Genomic DNA, 25,073 nt, shown 5'->3' on the forward strand with positions numbered 1-25,073 from the left:
TACTGTTTCCACTAGTATTTTTATTTTGTTCATGACAACTTAGCTGGAGCCCCTGCTCCGAAAAAAAGAGGAACACGTTTGTTGCTGATATATTAAGTCTGAGCTATGGTAAGTGCTTGTGCATTTAAGCAATGAGAGGTTTTTATACAGCATTTATATACAGCATCTATACATACAACATTCACACCAATATGGTTGCTGCTGGCATGTCAGTCTACATAGACCCTCCAACTTCCAACAAAAAGAATAAAAAATAAAAATAAAGGGAAGGTAAACATGAAGTAGATACATACACGCATTAACACGACAATAAAGAAAGCATCAGGTTCAAGTTGAAAGGAAAAATTAAGAGCATGCATATAAATCTTTGGGCATGGCTTCTGTTTAAAACATATATGATTTATTCTACATTTAACAAGCTATTTTCACCTTGTTTTATGGGAAGCACACACTTGGAACACAACAGGAGATGGAATGTGATGGAGAAAATATATAAAAAGATCCAGAGCTAAAACAACATGGAAGGAAGCACAAGATATCACAAAGCAAATGAAATCACTGCTGCTTTTATCTCTACTTGGATTGAGAACAATTCAAATAGACACTCTGTGTTCTTGAAATGCAGCTTGGTAATATTACACTTTGAAGTCTATTCCTAGTACACAGGCAATATCTACTACATTCTAGTATACCGGTTGTTAAAGGGTAAAACACAAGTTAACCCATTGCTGCCTGCTCTACAGGCCAGCTAATTCATACAATGCTACAGGTCTAAAAGGCGATTAAATTGAGATTTCCACTGAGTGAGATTTTTTTGTTGTTGTTGGGTTTTTTTTTTTGGTTTGGGTTCATCTTTTAATTTGTTGTCCACTGAATAAATTGCACATATTATACACATTAATATGTTACAGCACTTATGTGAACATATATGCAATATTAATGCTTGCGTAACTGGTCCCGTGAATGATGTGCCCTGTGCACGAAAGCGTCACTGTAGTGTGCTAGTAGTTGCAGTAAGCTGTGGGTACTATCGTTACACAAACCTTGAAGCTGAATATTGAATCTGATACGTTGTGTTTGAGGTCCACAGAGTTTTGAAATGAGTATGCGAATTAACTGTATCATCATTTGTGGAAAGGCAGTGTTGGTAGGGAGTCAGTGTTGTGGGGCTGTTGTCAAACACTCACACATACAAAACTCTCACACACTCATTTACAAACACACACTTCCTTGCAGTGGCATGTAGGACGCTCTACTTCTTCCTGTAGTTGCCGAGCTGGATAGCGGAGCGGTCAAAGACACAGCGGAAGGTGACTGGCTGAACTTCCCAGTAAGGCACGGGGTTGCTGAACAGGCTGATGCCAGAGTACATGGCCTTCTTGGTGTTGAAGCCGGGAGGACAGAAGTCCTCTGTTCCCACAGCAGCAATCTTGTTGGCATGAAGGTAGACCACCTAGAGCAGGGATTAAAATAATAACAACATTCGGTCACCGAACGTGCATGGCAATAATTTGGCTTTTCCAGAATAAAGCAGATTAAGAGGAAAATAATATGTCTCAAAATGAATGATAGCAACAACCAAGCTAGGCTTTTTTCCCTCCTCTCTTCAGAATGTTTAACTAAAAACAGTGGAGAAAAGGACTGCATACATGCTAATCAAGTGGTGTGTAAAAAATATGGAGAACTCAGGAAAATGACAAAGCTGCTAGGCTCTAGGAGCAAAGGCGGGAAAGTGGCATAACATTATAATGTTAATTACAGACTTCAGAGTCACCCTGCTAAATATGTCATCATATACAATGGAAAAGTCAAAAGACGGAACAAAAAGCATGAAAGAGACTTCTATAAATAATTTCTTTGTATGTGGCACCTTTTCTAAACATCTGGTTTCACTAAAAACAATATTGTTGTCCACCTTTCTTTGTTTTTTTTAATGTAAAAAACACCCTAAATATCGCAGTGTAGATATTCTTACAGTTGCAATAAAACCTTCTGTTATGCAACTTCTATCAGTCCACATCGGCTGATACATTTCTGCTCATTCTATTGGTAAATCTCATAGAGGGTGTGCTATTTAATGTGCTCCAGCATGCTTACAGTTGCTGCTGCCTCTGCAAGTTTCTCCTTCTCATACTGTATCTGATCGTCATTTAATTATTGCCATGCCACTTTGGGCTTTCCACAGACTTGCGTGGGATGTCTGGGAACAGGAATTGCAGATGAATCACACAATATCCTTTTTGACTCAGAGAATGGAAGTGTCCCAATCTGTGCTGGAAGTAAAGGATTTGTGCAGACTGTGCATAGTTTGCAAATTTTGAAAGTTATATCAACAACCTGGTTCATTTCTTCCAAAAGTCTGGGATGTTTGCTCTTGACAACATTCACAGAAAAAGGTAGTTTGTAATCTAATACGTTTTGATCTATTGAGAAATTCAGGGAATTACCTTAAATGAAGGAGCCTTCTGAGATAAGATTGAAGCAGTAGTTCCACATTTGAGATATCAAAGTGCCAAACTAAACGTTAAATGGCCCGTCTACTTTCCCCCTACTTTCCAGATCAGATTGTATCAGTGTAAGCTACCAACAGTCAATAAACAAACAAAAAATGAATCCATATGACTTGAGTTATGAAAGCCTTGGCTGACTTGTAATCGAGCATTGTTAACCTAAACAACCCAAATGAAAAAACGCAGCAAAGTAAACTTTTTCAGCATGGTTTACATCGGAGAAAAGGAGCTGTGTGTGATCAAACCATAAGAGAATGAGAAACATAACTACAGTGCTGGAAATAAGTGGTTGCAATAACAACCTTCCTTTGATTAAGATGTGTATTGAAAACTGGAAAAGTGCCATAATCCTAACGTTAATCAGATGAGTATGTACCTGGATGTACTTATGGTCGGGCAGGCCAGGAGGCACGCTGGTCAGAGCATTGTTGTCAAGGTGCAGCTCTCGCAGGTGGGGTGTGTTAGCCAATGTGCCGTTTTCCACAGAGCTGATCTGATTGTAGCTCAGACCCAGCCTGCAAGAAAAATCAGGAAGTAGAAAAAAGTAGTACATTGCAAACTAAGCCAGTGACATTCACTCCAAAGTCCTCAATAGCTAATAAAATGAGCTGAAAGGAAGTGAGAGAGATTTACCAGAGGAAATGCGCATGCAGGAAAATATCCACACCTGCTGCAGAGCCCAGAATCTCCCACTCAATTACTTCATTATGAGAGAATGGAAAACAAAAAGCATCTTATGCTCCTCTTCCCTCAACTTCTGCATCAAAGTGTTCTTTGTTCTGGTTTGGTATGCCATCCCTGGCATAATCTGAGCAGTGATCTTATAAACACGTTCTAGTCAAATTTATGAGCAAACCATTTATTTTGATTATCCAGAAACCACTGTTTAGGCTTTAGGGTTTTCCAGACAGAAAATTGCTTAAACAGTAACACTGCAGCTAGTTTTCCAGGTCAACAAGCCAAACCAAAGAGTGGAAACACAATTCGAAAAGGTAACTCATTCAGAAAGGTACATTATCATAAATTATGAGCCACAAGCTTAGACTTCAGCCTGCTGTACAAATGTCTGGTAGCTCTGTATGATATCAGGGATAGCAGATATTCTTGATGTAGTACTCATGTCAGGAATAGAGCTGCACTCATAGGAGCCACGCCCACCAGCTGTCCAAATCAGAAAAAAGCTGCCTAAAGGGAGCAGCAATGATGCAAAAGTGACTGCAGAGAAATGTGACAAAATGTGCACATTCAGAGCTGAAGCTGACAAATTCAGATGACCTAGGATTAATGGAAAAAAGTGCGTGTCTTAAGAGGCTTACTTCAGTCTCCAGTGAACCTCCCCAGACTGTTCTTCTTTATGTACTGCAGAAAAACCTAGCTCTGCAAAACTCAACCAACTCCAAACCATAGGAGAGTGAGTGCCCCACTTACTCGGCTCCCTTCTGACTGCACTCCAGCCTGTCTGCAAGCGACTGCAGGCACCCTCAGCTTAATTATCATTCAATTACAAACCCCATAATAAACTTTTTCCCTCTTACACGTAAATATGTGCCAGTGCTCTACTCTTAAATCCATTTGGGCATCTGCATTTTTTTTTTAAATTCCGGACTCTGGATAGTCAAGTTTTTCTCCTTTTTTCTAAGCATAAAGCATTAAATCTACAACTACTACAACTACTCACGGCCATGTAGTTGCAAGTGGTTAATACTGCATTGAAGTGGTCCCACCTGCACTCACTTTAAAGCTCAAAATGCAAAGGAAATCACAGTTTAAAATGATAAACATATGCATATTACTTTGCCAGGTTATTTAGGCCTTTGAGCCTGTCAGCTGTCAGCTTGGTGATTTTGTTTCCGTCCAGGTGAAGCTCAGAGAGAGAGCTGGGCAGACCTGCGAACCCACAAGACAATAGATCCACATCAAAAACCAAGTGGTATTAAGAGGTAGCAACTTCTATGACTTCTTCAATCTTCTGTGAGGGAAAAAAAGCAAGAAGAGGATATTTCTAGTCTAGGAATATGCAGTATTCCTTCTTTCTTTTCTTTTTACACTAAACCAAGTGTTTCACTGTAAACTAAAATCCAGTCGCATGCACAAATCTTCTTTTAGGAGTTATTTGTGGTAATAGATGAGAACAATACCTTTGGGGACCTCTGTGATGTTAGTGTCTGCAATGCGAATGTAAGACACCCTTTTCAGGTCAGCAAAAGCACCGGCCTCAATTCCTGCAGTTTTCAGAGGATTGGATCCAAGCTCTGAAAAAAAAGATGGAATTGAGGACACATGACGAAAAAAGAGAAATGGATCCCAAATTAGTTCCTCCCTGGATGTGTTACGGGAACAACGAGGGCTGACTAATGAAATAATTCTGTTTGCACAGTCATCTTTCTCCATGCCAGATTTCCTGGTTTGTCACAGACGGAGCATCATTCTCATACCACTTTCACTGTATTTCAGCTGATTGAATCCACACGCTGGCTTTAGTTTAATCAGTGACACAATGATACTTTATTTGTGGGACAGGGAATTTTAAGAGTTAGATATGAGTTATCAAAGTGAGGAGGAAAATAATGGGACAATTCACAGCAAGTTTTGTTGTTAGTTGCCCAGATTTGGAGATTTCAGTAGTGAAAACCTCTTTAATCTTGCAAATATAGTGAAGATAAACAACTCCTGCCTTTTAGTGTTCCAGTACATTTTAATCAAACAACTTAAGTTTGATATTGTTATTATTACAGCAGAAGAATTGATAATTGAACCTAAACACCAAATTCTAAGCTATAAAAACTGTAAGCTCATCATTTTCTACATATATGATTGGGAAAGTGTCACACCAAATTGGGAAGATGTGTTGGTATTTTAGGAGAACGCAGGGAGTTTTGTTACATTTGGCTCTGCCTTATCTTGCTTGTAGGCTTCACTATGCTGAACAACTTTGCGATTTCATGTATGAAATTTGCACAAGCGTGCAATCAGCTAACATTAGAACCGAGCCAAGGGAAAAGCACAGATCCTTCTGCAGAGAATATTCAGAAGAACGGAGACACTATCTCCAAAATTTGGATCAACTCATAGCAAAACAATCTAGATGGATAAACAGCAGTACAGCTCATTGCCCAAATATGCACATTTGATTTGTAAACTGTACATTTCTGCAAAAGAAGTGGGGGTTGTATTTTAAGACACAATAGAGAATACATTAACAGGTCACACACAAAACATTAAATCAACCTTCCCAGAGGCCGTCAAGCCACCAGCTGCATACTCTGTGTGTTTACATGAGCAAGTTTGCTTCTTTTAAAATGTAAATCAGACCTGCTAGCTATTCCTCTGTATGTAATTACTTGAGGGAAGAGCAAAAGAATATGTATAAATATAATGTGGTAACTATATCAGTAAATTTTTATACCCATGACGATGACATGGGACATGCCCTGGAAAGAGGCCTTTTTAATCTTGGTGATCTCATTCTCATGGATGCGAAGCTCCTGCAGGCTCTTTGGCATGTTAGCCGGCATTTCCTTTAGCAAGTTCTTTGACAGGTACAGGCGCTGCAGCTTGGTCAGAGGGCTGAAGGCCTTGGGGTGGATGATAGTGAGTTTGTTGTTCACGAGGATCAGAGCCTGTAAGAGGGAATACAAGGGAAATAATATGATATTCTTGACTGTAAAATGTTTTTATTGCTGCCTAGTGTCTATAACAGTGTTAAAGTTAATTAAAAATGCATGAAATGATGAGTTCAAGGCATTAACAGCAACATTTCAGTCTAGAAAATACAGCAGCAGCGTTTCACATCCAGATCACTGTTTGATATTTATTTATATGGAATTTGAACATTTATTTGAAACTTTACACCTTGGTGGCTTCTAGTTTTTCCACTGAGAAAGTTTCATGGCTATATGCACCATAGGACTGTGAAAGAAATCGTACTTTCCGAATAAAACCGCAACAAAAACAAAAGATATTTTGAACCCAGCAGATGTTGTGGTGGTGGGTGTTATTACTAATGCATTTTCAGAGGAATCTCACTCCTGCTGTTGCCCTCTCTTGGAGCAGACATGAAGCAATATGTGGTATGTGGACCAATCCCCTTGTGAGGCCAGTTACATTACATTGGAAACAGCTCTGGCTGTCAGACTGAGGCATTTATTGCGAGAAGGAAAGCTACGAGAGTTCAGAGGTGTAAGGCTGTGAGGCCTATAGGGATAATGCTTTCCATGGACTGGGGGACTGTGAGAGGGGCAGTCGTGGTATTTACTATTTGTATAGGGAAATGGAGGTGGTGCTTTATGGAGGTGGAGGATCTATCCAACATCAAAAAATTGATTTAATACAAGACTCCAGCTTCCTCCCACCGTCCAAAGACATGCAATTTGTGGGGTTAGGTTAATTGATTAATCCAAATTGCCCATAGGTGTGAATGTGGGAGTGAACGTGAGTGCGAATGGTTGTCTGTCTCTGTGTGTTAGCCCTGCGACAGACTGACGACCTGTCCAGGGTGCACCCCGCCTCTCGCCCTATGACAGCTGGGATAGGCTCCAGCGCCCCAGAAAAGGATAAGCGGAAGCGAATGGATGGATGGATGGACAAGATGTTTCCCAGTGTGGATAATCAAGTTTTATGTTGAAAGACAGCTGTGGTGAGTTTTATAGTTACATAACTTCAGACATTATATAATGTTGGGAATAACAAATGGTTCATGGGCACGCGACCCTGTGAAAGCGAATGATCTCTTACGTGTAGTCCTTTAAGGTTCTTGAAGTCATTTTCCTTGATCTCAGTGATCTTGTTGTTCTGCAGGTCCAGCAGGGTGGTGTCATCTGGAATATCCTCAGGGACAGCCTTCAGGCCTAAAGGAGGCGATTTCAATAAGAACCTGATTAACTGCATGTGTGGTTATGACAGTCAGCAGCATACAAGTGCAATAAATCCATCGGAATGATGGATGGTGGAGTAAGGCGGTGACAGTGGTGGTTCAGGTGTTGAGAGGTTAACCACACTCTGACCCCAAGAGGAAATGGATACAAAACGATTACCCGCTATTCTTCCCTGGTTTCTGTCCGCCTTTGTCCGACTGTGTGAAAATGTGTAGTGTGTATTTGTGGAACTTTGTGCTGTTGCCAGAGGCAATGTGTGCTCAGCATGAGCTGCAGGAAAGACAGTTTGGACACAGATGTTTGAATGTGATGTCTTGAGTTACTGGTCTTCATCCTGGGAAGGAGGATTTTTTTTTGTCAGCTAACATGTGTGGATTTTTAAACCATCCCATAAAAATAATCAGATTGATACTGAAAAACATGTTTTTTTGAGCATCACTCAGTTTTTTTTGATAGTGTGGATGAATCGATGATTTCGATTTTTCAAAGCAATAAACAAAAACAGGTGTAGCTGATTTGATGATTTGTTTTTAATTTGAACAGCCAAGAAAAACAAATTTTTCACAATTTCACACAGTTAATTTTTAGGTCCTTTAAACTTACAAATCCACATGTGATAACTGTTGTGTGTTTGTCTGCCTTGCAGTGTTACTGAATAAAGCCTCTCCATGATGTCTGTTGCATACTGGCTTGGGAATATCTAACAGTACAGGATGGTGCTTTGACTTTAAGATCTTAAGAACAGACATTCCAAAGGGACAGAAAAACTATTTGATGTGCTGCGAGGCACACATGGTGGAAATGGACCTTGAAACAAATTTCCTTTGGCATTAATGCAACTGCATACCTGGACACTGAGGTCACATGAGATCCTTTTGCTTGGACTTTAGCGCGGCACGTCATGAGCAAATTAAAAAAAAGGCATCTGATGTGAAAGACAAGTTTTCAAAAAAGTTGAATGAAGACATCTAGGAGATTTTTATGCTTCGGTGGTGATACAAAAAAACATACGGCGAGATTCCTAATGGGCAGTTTACATTTGAGAGGAAGAGGCGTAGAATAAACTGTTTAACAAAAAAGGTTACACTCTGTTTCTCCACTCCATACGTATGTCTTGACAAATTTTGGCTCAATAACTTGTGACTACTTCTGTTTGGCTCACCCAAACATTATTTCCTGCTGGTTTGTTTTTCTGTCAGCTTTTCCAACTTGGCAGTGCATGACACATTAACACAGCAGTTTGTGGTCATCATTACATCACTGCACTGTATAGCTCTAGTCTTACACACACACCTTTTATTATTCTTTTCTAAAAAGTCAAAACATCTCTGCTTCCACGGGCCTAAAACTCATTTTTTGATGCCTCTATTGTAAAAGCAACAATTTTGTAGAAAGCCAGCTGGAAAAACTTTCAAAAGGATGTGTTTGTGGTTTCTAATAGAAGCAAAAAATACGCCATATATATTAATATGTCAGGCAAATGACAACTGCTGAAAAATATGGCCTTAACCTAGTTTCCAACATCTGTCATCTGCCTCAGCTAGACACTATTTATTACAATTTACAGTCAACTATCTGGTGACAAATACAGCTTAATAAGTACTCCATGTCACCGGAGGTTTAGAAGAAAAATGGGTGGAACATGTGGTGCTGACTATCCAACAAAATACATGGTTTTATGACGGCATGTTTCATCTGCAGATTCATTTTTTATAATAAGAGTGTCAAATTAATTAAAAACCACCCCTTCAAAACATTTAACTTAAAACTTGGCTAAAAAGGAATGTTTTCTATTTGAGTGTGAATAATGATTTGACATCTCATGTGTGGAAAAAAATCTCGCAAGAAACTCAAAAACATTCAAGATAAAGGGCGTTGTGCAATGATCATGCAATCTGATGTGATTCAAAGTAGTTGAGCCATAAATGACCTGAATATGAACTCCATAAGGCCCAACAAATGCGTTGTTTTCTGGACACGAAGTTTGGCTTAATTAATGTTCTCCATGTGATGTCATGCACGCTATGTTGGAGAGCTGTCTGCCCTGTATGTGATACAATCACTGGTTGCTAGGGACAAATCTGTATCCCTGGACTGGTTAGTAGTGATTCCTGAAGGTTGCTGGCTTTCTCGTGGGTGAAATGAGTTGGCGTGGTTGTCTGTAGTTTTTCATGTTGTTCTGCAAATACTCGCTGCCTAGCTGCCTTAAAAATAAAATCTGAGCCTCGGCACTGCAGCCAAAACATTTCAAAAGTTGCAGGTTTAACTTTGAAGGCAAACGGTCTTCATTTCTGGTTAGTTTTCACAGTTTCACTACAGCTTGGACAGTAGCTGGCCAGTAGGCAACTTTATTACCTCCATTCATACTATGAGAGCACCAATACGCTAGCGACCAAAACAAGGAAGTTTTGGTCAACTAGCTTGGGAATAAACATTTCCCCCTAGAAGCAGGTGGTTACCGGAGGGTCTCTGATCGTTCTCTGAGCCTGTGTGACTGGAGACTTTAAGTTAACCTCATGTGGTTAATGAACTGTAGCCAAGCTGTCAAATGTACTGCGAAAGCAAAGCTTGAAAGAAAAACGCCTCATTACACAATAGCAAAAGTCTAATGTTAAAAAATGTTTAAAATTACAGCATAAATTAACTGAATGTTTCACTTCTTGTTTTTCATCTGTTAGCAATCGGGAAATGAGCAAGAAAAAACTGGGCTTCGAGTTTTGTCCTCACTTCACTAATCACTCAGTTTTATATCAGAGTGATTACAATCTCAAGTGCATGATTGCTTTGGAGTAGACTGGACTAATTTGGAGCCTTACAAAGAATTAATGACACTATTTATGAAATTTCCTGTCGTTTTCTGGAACTGTGTCTGGGAAGGATGAGTTGTCACAGAACCAAATGGCTCTTGGGAAGTTTGGGACTTTTTTGGGTTGTTCAGAAGGGTGTGATGCCCAGGTTGCTCACTTTATACCGTCATATATTTTTAAAAGACAATTAGCTTTACAGGTTTAATGGGGGATTGCGCCATTTTATTACTTGTAATGGAAAAAGAAAAGCTGTTCTGCAGCCTGTCAGCAAAACCTCTTTCTTACAGATATAATCGCAACTTTTGACCCTTACACCGGTTTTCCCCCTGAATGTTTTAACTGTCATCGTGCCAGCAGCAATCAGCCTCACTGAGAAAAATCCAAATCTCTGAGTTCTTTCAGACATTTTATGGCCAGACTTGTGTGTGTCCAAACACATGCAATGTTTATTCCTGTGTGTGTGTGTGTGTGTATCTGAGCATTTGAATGTCTATTGTGGATGTGCCAGCAGATCTGCGGAGCAGATGGGGGATCTGGAAAATAGTGCTGATGCAAGAGTGGAGAATAGAGTTGTATCTTTGGGGAAAGTGCTGCTGCTCACGGCCCCTCTTGGAGTAATGACATAATGGAACTGGTCTCTCTGACCGTCTGTGTTTGTGACTGCCTGTCTGTCCCTTAACCGTTTGAGTCGCCTGCTCGTATTTGTTTGCCTGTCTCCTTATGCTTCTTTTCCAGAATCTGAAACATCTTTTGTTTGTTTATGCGAGGTCTGTCTACTCCTCATCCTAGTATCCTCCATTAGTGACACTCCTCCCTGTCCTGCTCCTTCTTGAAGCTCATACTTTCCAAACAAAAACAGGGCCAAAGAATTGTCAAACCGAACTGCCTAGTCAAGCACTTTTACATAATAACCAAATATAAATGAGGTCAGGGACTTTTGTGTGTTGGATTCTGAAAGATGACTGAACCTTTTGTGTATACCATACATGAGATTAGACAAACATGGCAGATGAGGTCCAAACAAAGAAGATGACTATTGAGTAAATTGTTGTGAGTGTGATGAATGAAAAACCCAACTAATAGTAGTTCTAACCTTGGTAAATAAACCATGTAAACTTATAGAAGCACTTTTTGGTTAATTTACGGTACTAGAATATATTTATGAAGTCCAGGTTAACCTTTAATCGCTGCTGCGATTAAAGAAAAGCTGTTATCCAGAAAAAGAAGATAATCTTGTTGTTACAAGAAATGAAATAAGACTTGCAGCATCTGGAAGCAGTTAATGTATCAAAACAAGTTCTCTGGAGGACTGTGCAAGAATGAGTAACACAATACACCCTTCCAATGACCCTTTGGGTTTGGGTGGAGCGAGGAAAGCAAGTGACTTCTTTCAGGCTCTTAACTCCTTCCCCCATAAAGAACATTTGGTGATCTCTCCACTACCCTTAATGATGAGTTTTCACACCTCTATATATAAATTAAGATGTGGTTTGGCAACTAATAGGGTGGCACTAGTGAACTGTACAGGGAGAAATAACCATCACTACCTGATGCACACCCAATCTTTTTTTAGGAAGCAGGCCTGAAATATGACAGAAAAGAGAAGCTATGGTTACCCCTAGTAGGTGTCTGAGGAGGAAAAGAGTTAAAAAATGTAATGCCATGAATGGTACAGTGGAACAAGCTCAGGCATTTTGATTCTAGAACAGGACTGCACATGAAGGACTGAATGAAGAAAACATTTCTTCTCACAAATGTTTAGGAATTAGGCCTTAAAATAGATGTTAGCTGTGCTCAAGCAAACCCAAAAGAAACATGCAAAGCATATCTTTACAGGTGATGGAGTTCTGTTTGTCTATATATACTGAAAGATTTTGGACTTTAACCATGGATAATTCTCATATTGTTTAATCAGTGCTAGAAAACAAGTCTACACAACCATATAAACCACCACTGGGAAGTGTATTGCCTTACCAAGGTCAGAGCACTGGATCACACGCAAGTGGCACTGGCATCTGAAGGGGCATTTAGGGCCTCCAATCACGGGGGGCAATGGGGACTGAGTAACAGGGTCCCCTGACCCCTCATCCATCATGAAGTCTAAGAAGCCAGACTGGCGAAAGGGCAGAGCCCAGCAGGCGGTGACCAGGAGCAGAGAGAGACAGGCAGACCTCATGGTGCTGATAGTAGGGAGCCTGAAATGACACAGAAGGTTTTGGGTGGATACACTTTGAATATAGTCTTTTAGTTTAGAAAATAAGTTTAGAAAATACCAAATTCTGTTGAATTGGATGCTGTTGAATGCTGCAATAAGTCAAAAGCAGACAAAAGAATTCAGTTTATAAGAAAAAGAATAAGAAATGTAGAAGTAAAAACACCTTTAGTTTAGAGAGATTAGTGAGGGTCATCCGACTGAGGGTTCCCTTACAGATACTGTTAAAAATAACAATCATATAAAATAATATATTTTCATTTTCATATTTTAAAATTTTTTTTTTTTACATTGTTACAATCCACGTGTAAGCCTTATTGTGACCATGGTCAAGTCTGCATTTCTACTGTTACTGCTGGAACTAGAGAAGGCTTAACATTTAAACATTTATAGAATGAGATATACAATACAAATGAAATGAAATGAAAGATTTCCTTTATCTGTCCTTTTGGCACCTAAGTTTCAGTCTGTAAGAGAAAATCATCCACTTATCCCCTTCTTACATAGAGCCTTTGTGTAATCCATGTGGATCCCTGGGTACTTCTACACCTACACCACATCAATATCCTATCCCAGCATAACCATGGCCCACGTAGCCTTTCATATTCACACGATGATACCTCCCAGTCCACTCTAGAAAAAACATCCAGTAGTGCTCCATGCTTCTCCTCCTGTATCACCAATACAGCAAACCACTGCAGAATTGTCAGTATTTCTGTAGGTTGTATTGCAAACTTTGCTGAAATTATGAGGTGTATAAGGTGAACAGGAACAGGAGACAATATAGTCTCTTTCATACTGTATCACCAATTCATACAGAGCACTACCCAAACTCACACCGAGTCCTGGCTGTCAGATAGTCCAGCGGTCCCCAACCCCCGGGCCTCGGATCGGTACCGGTCCATGAGTCGTTTGGTACCGGGCCGCGAGAGTTGAGGCTCAGGTGTGAAATGTATTTTTTTCAGGGTTTGTATTGGTTTTCAGCGTTATTTTGTTATCGTTCTTATCGTTAACTCGGTTTTCCTGGGTCTTTTCACGTGTGTTATGAATAAATCTTCTTTTTTTCGGTACCGGTACTAGTTTTATTTTGTTGTATTTATCCGCGACACCTTAAAGGCCGGTCCGTGAAAATAATGTCGGGCATAAACCGATCCGTGGCGCAAAAAAGGTTGGGGACCGCTGAGATAGTCTACTGACATTTCCTGTATCTTCTCATGATAAATTCACTTGGAAAATCAAAGAAGGTGATCCTGTTGCTATCTAGATGGGAGTATGCTTTCTGCAGCACATACTGCAGATGTCTGCATGCTCCATTCCCAGATTTGGTCTATATGCAAACTACAGAGGGTCAAGAGATGTTTTCATGAGCAGCATCAAGTGGGCCAAGACATTTGCTTTCTCCAGCCTGCCCACTGGTCGGCTGTCTGTTGTGCTTTGGCAGAGTTTCTGAATTTCCTCCTCTATGAGCTCTTACATTTTCAACTTAACCTTCAGCTCCACCCTATCCCTAGACATGAAGACTTCATCTTTTCATTAGGCATTTCTTTCAATGACCAAAGGATTGTTCATAAAGATGTGAGATGGGCAAATGAACTGAATCATTTCTTCAACAGATTTGATTCAGCTATGAGGCAGTCTGCAACATCGGCTGCAGACTCACCCACCCCCACTGCTGCTGTTCCACCTCAGACACTTCACACCTCCTCTATTCACCCTGCTCACTCCCCCCCACCCCCAACTGCAGCATCCAATACACACTCAACACAAGGCTCCAGCCTGTCTCTCTCAACCACCCAGGTTAGGAGGGAACTGAGGAGGATTAATGGCAAGAAGGCAGCGGGTCCAGATGGCATCAGCTCGAGGGTCGTCAGGTCCTGCACGGACCAACTGTGTGGGGTGATGGAGCACCTCTTCAACCTGAGCCTGAGGTTGGGAAGAGTCCCACAGCTCTGGAAAACCTCCTGTGTTGTACCAGTGCCAAAGACTTCACGCCCCAAGGACCTCAACAGCTACAGGCCGGTGGCTCTGACATCCCACCTGATGAAGACCCTGGAGCGGTTGGTCCTGGCTCAGCTTCGGCGCCTAATAAGCTCATCACTGGACCCACTTCAGTTTGCCTACCAGCCTGGCATTGGAGCGGATGATGCCGTCATTCACCTCCTACATCGTTCCCTCGCTCACCTGGAGACCGCTGGAAGCACTGTGAGAATCATGTTCTTTGATTTCTCCAGTGCCTTCAACACTATTCTTCCCTCGGTTCTAAAGGACAAGCTGGTGAACTCTGGAGTGGACCATCACCTCACTACCTGGATCCTGGACTACCTCACCGACCGACCACAGTATGTGAGGACTCAGGGCTGTGTGTCGGACAGGGTCGTCTGCAGTACGGGGGCCCCACAGGGAACGGTTCTGGCTCCGTTCCTCTTCACCATCTACACTGCAGACTTCTCCCACAATTCCACCCAGTGCTTCCTGCAGAAGTTCTCTGATGACTCTGCAATAGTCGGCCTCATCACTGATGGGGACGACAAGGAGTACAGAGGTCTGACCCAAGACTTTGTGGACTGGTGCCAGCTGAACTACCTCCAGATCAACGCCAGTAAAACCAAGGAACTGGTGGTAGACTTCCGCAGGCACAAGCATTCTCCACTGCAACCACTGAACATCCAAGGTATGGACATTGAGGCTGTGGACAGCTACAGGTACCTTGGTGTTCATCTGAACAATAGACTGGACTGGACTCATAACTCAGACGCCCTCTACAGGAAAGGGCAGAGCAGGCTGTACCTGCTGCGGAGACTCAGGTCGTTTGGAGTGGAGGGCCCACTCCTGAAGACCTTCTATAACTCTGTTGTGGCTTCTGCTATCTTTTATGGCGTGGTCTGCTGGGGCGGCAGCATCTCTGCTGGGGACAGGAAGAGACTGAACAGGGTGATCCGAAGGGCCAGCTCTGTTCTAGGATGCCCTCTGGACCCAGTGGAGGTGGTGAGTGACAGGAGAACGGCGGCTAAGCTGTCATCCCTGATGGACAACATCTCCCACCCCATGCAGCAGACTGTGACAGCACTGAGCAGCTCCTTCAGTGGGAGACTGCGGCACCCACGGTGTGGGACGGAGAGATTTCGCAGGTCTTTCCTCCCCACTGCTGTCAGACTCCATAATAAAGACTTTAACTGATCAAGCACACACATCCATACATATGCAATAATACTAAGTGCAATAATCCTTTCTGTCATCGTTGTATTTTTACTCAGTTGTATATAGTATTTGTATTCTATTTTTATCTTATTGTATATTTATTTTATTTTATTCTACTGTATATAGTATTTTATTTTATTCTATTCTGTACAGTTGTGTACTGTATTTATTCTTATTGTATTCTAATTTTTGCCTCATAACTTTTGCACTGTCCACTTCCTGCTGTGACAAAACAAATTTCCCACGTGTGGGACTAATAAAGGTTATCTTATCTTATCTTATCTTATAAATCAACATGAAATCCTTTTTGGGGAGATAGTGTGGTCACAAAATTTAATGTGTTCTGTGATTCTGCCAGCAAAACTGTTAATGTCCTGTCCATGAGGTGAACCAAGTACTCTGGTTCCAGTATGTAGCATCAAAGAAGTCCTGGATTACCTCTACAGGCTCATTTTCCATTAATTTTTACCTTTTCATTAAGCGTGTTTCATATTTTTTGCACCTGTTTCTTTTTTTTAATAACCATTTTAGCTAACAGCTGCTTGCGTTTTTACAGTAATTCAAAGAAGATGCATGACAAGAAATTTCATGGCTGCAGCTGTATATCATATCTAATGATCGTTTGCTTGTCGAACACTTCATCTTCTGTATGGGTCTATATCTACAGTACAAGTGGAGTCGCTGGGAGAATCCTACTTCCTTTTTTTTCTATTTCTAAAGATAACCACACACACACACACACACACACACACACACACACACACACACACACACACACACACACACACACACACACACACACGCATGCAGAGTCTCAAAGACCCAGCAATCTGCTTGTCAACCTTAAAGCCAAACGTTCCTCCTTCCCTCGTGGTGCCACAATAATTGAAGGGCGCTTTTGAGCCACAGCTGCTAACAAACAATTTTGGAGCTGCTGGTCTGCAGCCGACCTTGACCTGAGCATCATGACCAGGATGATGAAACTTAACAAAAACCATCAGCTGGCCAGGGTTAAAAGTGACTCCGAGGTTGCTTATATGGCCTCTGAGCACACATAGGATGTTAGTGGCCCATATGTTTATTTTATTGGGGTTTTTTTTGTGTGACTGGGTTCATGTTAAGGTCTTCTCAAGTGTGGATGAAACAAAAAGTTTGTTTTAATGTGTGTTAACACAGGTACCTGTGTTGTTTTTTGTACTGTAGTACTTTTTCTATTCTATTATTAGGCATGTCACAATGAAAATACTAGATTTGTTGCTTAAACTATTTTGTAAGCTTTTAAGAGAATGGGAGTGACAGTGAGTGCTGACGTAGTGCAAATCCTGGTTAAGGTTGTGTCGGGTCATGGGGATCACGGCTCAAAGTGACTCTCAACATGAGCAGTAATTATAGTCTCTGTCCACAAAACAGCCACCGATTTGACACACTGTACAGCTTCAGTCCAGCGGTTACAGTGCTTGCATACAGTGTGACCAAGCTTGAAATCACATCCATTCAGAGGGGAATCAAGTTCGATAGGTTCGTTTCTGCCTCTTAACTTTCCTTGTTTTGCTATGAAGTGCAAAAACCAGAAACCCCCCCCCCCCCCCCCCCCCCAAAACAAAGCAGCTGATTCTATAGGTTGGAAATTAGAAACTGGAATTGTGTCACATGATCATGTGTTTAATGTCCAGATTCAACTTTCTGTGCTTTAAAAACATGTTGCATTTGTTTTACTTGAATGTGTTGAATGAAAAAGCTCTGGTCTCAGCAAACATCTGATCCAGAGGACAAGTTGTTCCAGTCTTCCAAGGGCTGCGTAATCTTGGCTGTGTTAGGCTCTCATATCTAATCAAAGCAGAAAATTCAATCCAATAAAAACCTCATCTACGAAACTGAATGCAGTGTTCTTTAATTTTGTTGGATTTTGGGATGTAAGGCACTCGTAGGCCAGTATTATGAGTATTATGAGCCAGTGGATGCCAGATCATATGGTACCAAAATAACTATAACCAACATCATGTTGTGCTGTTGACACAGTATCTATAACAAAGTATCTATGTCAAATTGGATGGACCTGTTTTGCATGATAATTCATTTGCTAAAGCATTATAGTTTAACTATTTCAAGCCACTTTGCCAATCTTTTCAGTGAACTACTGATATTGTAAACTCCTTACATCTGGCACATTTCAGAGGCTGAAAACTCAAATTAATCAGCAAAACCAGGTTTATTTAACAGAACAGAACAGAACAGAAATGGGCACACATAACCAAGGACTACTGAACCTTATCTGTCTGCTTTGACCTCTGGCCAAAAACACACAACTAGATATACATGAACATGTTCACTGGTGCAGAATTTCAGTTTCCCTGCCATCAATCTGTCAGACGGTGTCCATAAACACTTCAGCATCTTTTAATGGAAGCCAGACATGCAAAAGGAAGAACGAGATGAGAGCAATCTCAAACTGAGCTCTGTTAGCCTTTAACTGCTGCAGCAATACTGCAAACACAAAGCTTACTGCTTACTACTTCATGATTTATATAAAGATTTAGGAGTTGCTGATGATGAGAGTAAAATTATTTGAAACAAACCCAAGAAAAATAAAACTAAAAGCTTTTCAGACAGAGATTGTTCTTTGGGACGTTAACTAAGAAATTGGAATCATAGCTGCAGAATAAACTTTAAGTGGTATTAGCATTATTAAGTTAGGCGTTTTTGGGTCAAGAGGTGTAGAAATTTATAAACTAGTAACTAGTAACTAAAAATTTTGGTCACCCAAAGTCTTTCTGTAAGCTTTAATGTTTACTCTAAAAACCCACAGACACAATGAAAAAGTTAAAATTCAACCTGCTGCACCCCAGGCATTGCTTCCTTAATTACCAGTCTGCTCAGATGCATCTACAGGCCCCGAAGGATTGGCCTGCAAATCTGAAATATGGCTTCTCAAACAACCCGAAGGGCTGTCAGCCCTGAACAGCATGCAGGAACATGACTTGACCCTGCAAAACCCCAGATCACACCAGTGTGTGCATTTCTAATTCCCTCTAAGAAGATACAACTTTCTGTTACAGGATAAATGTGATTCACTTTATCACTTCCAGTTTTACAGAGGACACCACCAAGCTGGAGATACAAACATAACACTAGAAAATTTTATCATTTTGTTCCTAAAATGCAGAAAACATCTTTTATTTCTATTAAAAATAAAAACAAAAAAACCCAACTTTAATATATTTTTTTAGTGATTTAATGTTTGTAAAATCTCTAAATTACATTTCAAATTAAACGCGCATGAAAGTGTGAACAAATAGTAACCGCATTAAACCATCTTCCAAACCTCCCTGCTTGATCTTTCAGGTCAGAGTGGCTTTATTCGAGGAACATGACGAATATTGTTGATGGTGTGGCTGTATGCCAGCTTGGAAGGTGACAATGAGAAATTCTTTGTTGACAAAAAGTGGACAGAAACTAATTGGCAAAAGCTGCTAGACAAAAGGTTTCCTGTTATTGAGCTATGAAGCAAACACTTGCACTTTAAAAACAAATGCATGTTTGAGAAACAGTGCTGCAAAAAATGTCCTCATCAGTAAAACAAAGATTAGCATGTGCAGAAGTGATATATAGCCATTCATTGGAACCTAACTTGAGAAATATGTTTGGCTTTATAGTGAGATTTAAAACACACTTGGATCAAGATACTGGTGTAGTAGCAATTTTTAATCGTCGTATTTTACTGCACTGAGACAACTGATGGTTTAATGACTTCCAAAGACTTTGAAAGGGCTTCCAGTGATCATCAAAGGCTTCTCAAAGCATTGACCAAAGAATCAAACTAGGTATAGCAATGTGAAAAGCTCGGGCAACTGTGAAAAGCTTTAATCGATAAGGTTACCATTCAACAATATTTTCTTACGTATCTGAAACCTGGGATTCATCAGTCCAGGCTACTAATGAAAAAAAGGGGGGGAAGGGTTTGACATTTCCTGTGGCGGTGGCATCCTTGTCAGTTCTCCTGTCTTCAACTTTTGTCTCATCTCCCTTCCCTCCCTCCACTCTCCCCTAAAACTGGCCTCAGCATTACTAATGAATCCCAGACAGGAAACGGAGCCTGCAAGAGGGAGTAAAGCAATTTTCCCTTCTATGCTTCGTCACTTTCGATCGACCAAAGTGCAACAGCAGAACAGAAACAGATTCGAGCTTTAAACACCACAGGGCTTTAATTTGAACAAATCAAACCATGATGAACCAATCACCATAAAGCAGACGCTAACTGCCACTCTCGACCCTTGTCTGCTACCTCGCTCCTCTTCTCTTAACTCTCCACAGGCCTGCTCCTGACTTAGCAGAGTGTCTGCAGGCCATGAATCACTGGAAGGTATTTACAAGGCCACAGGACATTTAAAACACATGTGGCCCCTTTAACCTATCAGCAAATGAATATGTTTCCCCCTCCCACATGATTGCACAAACACATATGCTTGATTGATGACTATGGTAAAATTACTGAGAACTTTTAATTCAGCAGTTACCCAACAAGTCAGTGGTCGTTACAGTCAACGAATTTCTGATACATACTTGGGGGATTTTGTGAGGGAGAACATGAACATCTGAAAATATGCACAGGCACTGCCAACAAACAATGTCAGTGCCAACGAGTTCTCTAAAATTAATATGAGTAAAGCCAAATCAGTCTTTCCTTCCGTGTATATCTGCATGATGGGATGTTTTAGGCTCCAAGAAAAACCCAAGGGTTTTTCACCACTATGATTCAAAGTAGTTTCTTCATAGAGAAACTAAAAGTTTCAGACTAAAAAATATAACTGAAAGAACTTCTTGGGTCTTAAAACCTTGCCTGGTGTTTGGAATCAAAGTATGAGAAAGCCAGTGAGTGGTTAAACCACATTTCAGCTGTTCCATGTGAAGAGCTGTCAACCTGCCATCAGCCTCAGTCCCATTATCAAACGTCTGTGCTGTACAGACGTGGACAAACTGCCCAACCTTCTCCACCTTTCTTCTCTTTCCATCTCCTCCTCCCATTTTGTGCTCTCTTCCTTCCTTGCCAAGCCTTTCTCTCATAGCTTTTGGTATTTTCTTTCTCTGTCTGACCCCTTAACTTTGGCCTGAAGGACTGACATGTGGAACTTTCTGGTATTCCAACACACACAGGGGGAAAATACTTCAAGGCTGATGTCCATTCAAGTTCCATTGTTCTTTTCCTTTTTTTGACCCAAACAATTGAATTCCAAATGGAAAAAAATGCCGTCCAGCTTTTAGTTTAAAATCTGGTATTTCTGGTTTCTGGTTCAAACATTAAACAGCTGCTTAGCCCAAGAAACTATGATCTGGAGGAGTACTTTTATTGCTCTGGGTGTATTTTAGCACAATGTGTATGCCTCTTTTTGGCTTCGATTCTATTCTAAGTGACATTTTTCTTTCTGTGTTGTTTCTAAGTTTTCCCCAGTTTTACTCCATTCCATTCAGTGTCATTCAGTGCAGCTGAGCCTTATTAAGTTTTTTTCTCTGCTGGCAAAGAAAGGATGTAATGAGTTAGCTCAGAGTTGTGTGGTGGCTTGCCGGGAAGTCTTCAGACCTCTTTGATAGAGGAAGCTGTACCATTACAGGATTAATGGTGCTGTGTGTTGCCAGGTAGAGGGTTTTTTTCATCTCCTCCTTTTTCATCTCCTCTTCTCACTTTAAGTTGCCCCTAGCAATTTGGGCGCTGCTCTGCTTCTGTGAAAACACAGTTGCAAATGCCACGGCGGACAGAGGAGGTATGTACTGAAAGGAAACAGGTTCACTGAGCAGACAGATAAGGGATTGGGGTTAAAATGGCCTGAAATGAGTCACTGAAATGGAAAGTGTGAGAAGCACCAGCAACAACCTTTCCAATCAACATCTTGACATGCAGTGATGGGCTGAATAAACACAAAGAAATCCTCATTGTTGTCGTTTCAACTTTTTTTCTCCACTCATTTACTTGTAGACTGGCCAATACGCCACAGGGAAAGGAAAAAAAGAGAGAAAAAGAAAGCTAAACAAAGAGAGAAAGAGAGAGGGAGAGGGAAAAATGAATGCAACAAATCAGAATCTTTTCCACTGACGTTAGCAAATAATGACAAAAAGAATTAACCAAGTTAAGGAGAAAGAAAGTCCAAGTTTTCTCCCTTTTCCTCTCTTAAACCCTTCCATAAGCATTGCAAATCTGATTCTATTGCCATGTAAAAATACAACACATTTGAATAATCCCCTGACATAAGGGTTACATCTAAACAGTCAACAAATAAGTGGCCAAACACTTCTCTGGTCAGCTGCCATAAAAACCAACAAATTAGAAATGCAAGTTAAAACTGTAAAGTGAGAGAACTTCACACAGTCCTCACTGGTGGATACTTTGGAGATCAAATACGGGGAAAAAATAATACTTTTTTGGCAGACGAGCGAGGTACTGGTATCAACAGCACTACCACACCCCCTTCCCTAGTCGCTGCTTTCAGAGCTGTATGGAGATTGGACTGGGAATGATTAAAGTCTCATCACAAAGCCAAGAGTGCTGTGGGAACAAGGCTTGGCAACAAATCGGGAATATATACAACACACACATGCACACAGATGCAAAATTAAGTATGAAAGGAGGCACACTTAAACCCACTTTGCCTCACATGTAGACACATGTTTAGAAAATAACATCGTCAGCAAATAATGTCAGTTTTATATAATGGACAAAGAGATGTTCCTAATTCATCCCTATATGTGTAAGCAAGACATTAAATGATACAAAAATCTGAAGAGTTATCTCAAAACTATTCTCAAACTAAACAAATCTGTTCACAGTCAAGCCCAAGTCGTTGTTCTTGAGCTAAGATCACTCATTCATTCTCAGATTTTCATCCTTTATCAGAGTTAAAAGATTAACCTACCTGTTCTCAGTGGAAGCTAGGCAAAGAGAGTGGTTGAGATGAGCTTGACTCCCAAAATCCAGTCGAGCAGGGGGATGAGACTGTGAAGTGGCTGAGAGGGCCTATGGGGTAATTGGACTCGGAGCGCATGCAGCCAAGATCAAGCAGGTGTGCTCTGTCACAACAAGGGGAGGGGAGAGAGAGAGAGAGAGGGTGAGAGAGGAAAAGAGTAGCAGGAGGGAAAGGGGAGTGAGACAGAAAGGGGGAGGGGTCCAACTGCGGAGCTCCTCTCAGGACCGAAACAATTGGTGGAGAACTTCCTTCGTGCTTGTGTGCTCCAAAAACAGCTGGGAATGGGGAAGGGAGGAAGGAAAAGAAGGAGAGAGAAAAAGAGGGCGAGCAGACAGAAAGGAAGAAAGAAGGGAAGATAGAAAGAGAAAGAGGCAGAGTCGAATTAAAGGCGGTGAGCAGGGATTCGTCTGGAAGCAAAATACTGAGACATCTGGTAATGATAGGTCCTCTGTGGAGCTCAGCAGAGAACACTGCACACAAACTCTTTTTCTTTCTCTTTCACGCTCTGTCATTCATTCTCATTCAAACTCCACTGACTACCTCCAGGAAAAAAACACACACACACACACACACACACACACACACACACACACACACACACACACACACACACACACACACACACACACACACAAACCTCTTTCTCCTTTTTAACCCCATTGCCCAAATCTTAATGAGGTTTGTTTAGGCTGCCGTCATGAATCAGGGTGTGTTGGGCTTTACCAGACAAAAATAGAGGAGGAGCCCTCCAATCTTAGTCCTTGGAGAAAAAAAAATTACATTTTTAAAATATATTTTTATTAAAAAGAAAAAAATACCCTGAAACTCATATAGTGTTATTTTAAAAAATTACCACAGCAGCCCACCTATTGCTGTGGTTATGGATGGGGAAAGACTGAGGTAAAGGACATATTAGCTTTCATTTATCTAGCAACAAAACTATTTCACTCTTTCAGGAGCGACTGTGTCCCAGGTGGTGGATCAGTATCCTCCAGTCCACATGTCGAAGTGTCCCCCGAGCAAGATACTGAATACCGAGCTGCCCCTAATGCACGCCATCAAAGTGTGAACGTGTGAAAGTTAGACAAAGCACTTAGACATAAATAAAACCGTTGTAATAATGAGATACGTTGCAGTAAGACTTTGAGTGCTCAAACTTAGTCAGAAGGCCTTACATAAGTACCAGTCCATTTACCATTTAGTCAATAAGTACTTAATATCATTGCAAGGGAAAAACCATAAGAAGGGTAATTGTTACAAAGTCAATAATAATCACTGTAAAGAAATATAACATTTCCCAAATGACCCGAAAGCTGTGGTCTGAGCTTCTCAGATTGTTTTAATAAGCAAAGAATGGTCAGCTGAAGGTGAAGTCTTGGCCTTGATATCTGCTGACTACACCTAAAACACTGAAATATTGGTTTTAGTATCCAAACGTTGAGTGAGATGACGAACTCATTGGTTCCCAGATTGCAATGCACTGACCATTGGCAGAGGGTGGTGAGCATTGAGTACCAAATCAGCCATCAGGTTCAAGAAAACTTCTAATAAGTGAGGTTGTGTTAAATCTTGCCTTTGTTCGTGTTTGATTGGATGAGTGTAAGCATGCTCTCATCAGGGCTTGAGCGGTTCAGTTTTTCAACTTCAGGTGAGGCAGATGTCATCTTATAATCATGACTGAAAGGCAGAAATGTGGTGTTTAGAGAAAGTGTATTGCTGCTGTAGGAAGGTCGCATTAAGTTCAACTTATGCATTACCCAATATCTCCATGTGCAGCCATGTGTTCAGTTGGCAAGCCTCTATCTGCTTCCTTGTAGTAATTTACTCTGGGTCATAAAAGTAGCTATTGTACTTAGAATGGAAATGATGAAACATGGATAAAAGCATTATGTCACAAATTTTATCCCTGCAGAGTTATTTCTGCTTTGATTGCAATAATGAAATCTCAATTTTCCCTCCAAAATCAGTTTATGGCACCAGGCCTTGCATCACCGGTGCCATAACCTGATTTACTGAGAGTGCAGATAAGTTAAGATGATGTATTTACATCTCTCATTTAAAAGGGAAAACACACCTTTTTCTCTCTCGCTTTTTTATAAATTGGGTTTTCATGCATACACAAGTACACCACAGCACCATGGAAAAATGAAAGGGAGGAATTAAGAGGGTATTTAGTAGCCAGGTGCTGCTAACTAAATACACTTGAATAATTGATTATCAGCAAGTAAGTCCACCTACAAAGCAGAAATTTTGGGAGTTTGCTGGTCTGGAGCATTCAAGTTTGTTAAGACAAACCCATTGAGGAAGGGAGCAATGATCTTAGATACAACTGCCAGACTACAGACCTTAGGTAGCATTTTAAACTTTAAAATGCATTTGGAAACAATTAGAAAAAAGCTGAAGTGGCTTGTTTAGAAGTGTTTCCCAGCTTAGGCTTGCAAAGTTGCATCTGAACAAACCACAAAACGTCTGGGACCGAAGTTGAGATGTGTGGCCATAATGCACAGAAAACCAAATAC

General features: G+C 40.9%; 1 protein-coding gene across 1 annotated transcript; it reads right to left on the reverse strand.

Annotated features, from left to right (window-relative positions):
* dcn (decorin) lies at window positions 1-22,682 on the reverse strand. The gene is made up of 8 exons (XM_085436552.1): window positions 22,504-22,682; window positions 12,166-12,386; window positions 7,245-7,357; window positions 5,917-6,130; window positions 4,649-4,762; window positions 4,304-4,397; window positions 2,887-3,025; window positions 1-1,453 (listed from the first exon to the last, which is right to left on the reverse strand). The coding sequence occupies exons 2-8, from the start codon at window positions 12,365-12,367 to the stop codon at window positions 1,253-1,255; spliced, it is 1,077 nt and encodes a 358-aa protein (XP_085292678.1). The 5' UTR covers window positions 12,368-12,386; window positions 22,504-22,682; the 3' UTR covers window positions 1-1,252.
* Between the last annotated feature and the right edge of the window lie 2,391 nt (window positions 22,683-25,073).

This window comes from Copadichromis virginalis, linkage group LG17, assembly GCF_057382275.1.
Source record: "Copadichromis virginalis isolate Kocher_CV1m ecotype Utaka linkage group LG17, C_Virginalis_male_GT1.1, whole genome shotgun sequence".
Taxonomy (NCBI): Eukaryota; Metazoa; Chordata; class Actinopteri; order Cichliformes; family Cichlidae; genus Copadichromis; species Copadichromis virginalis.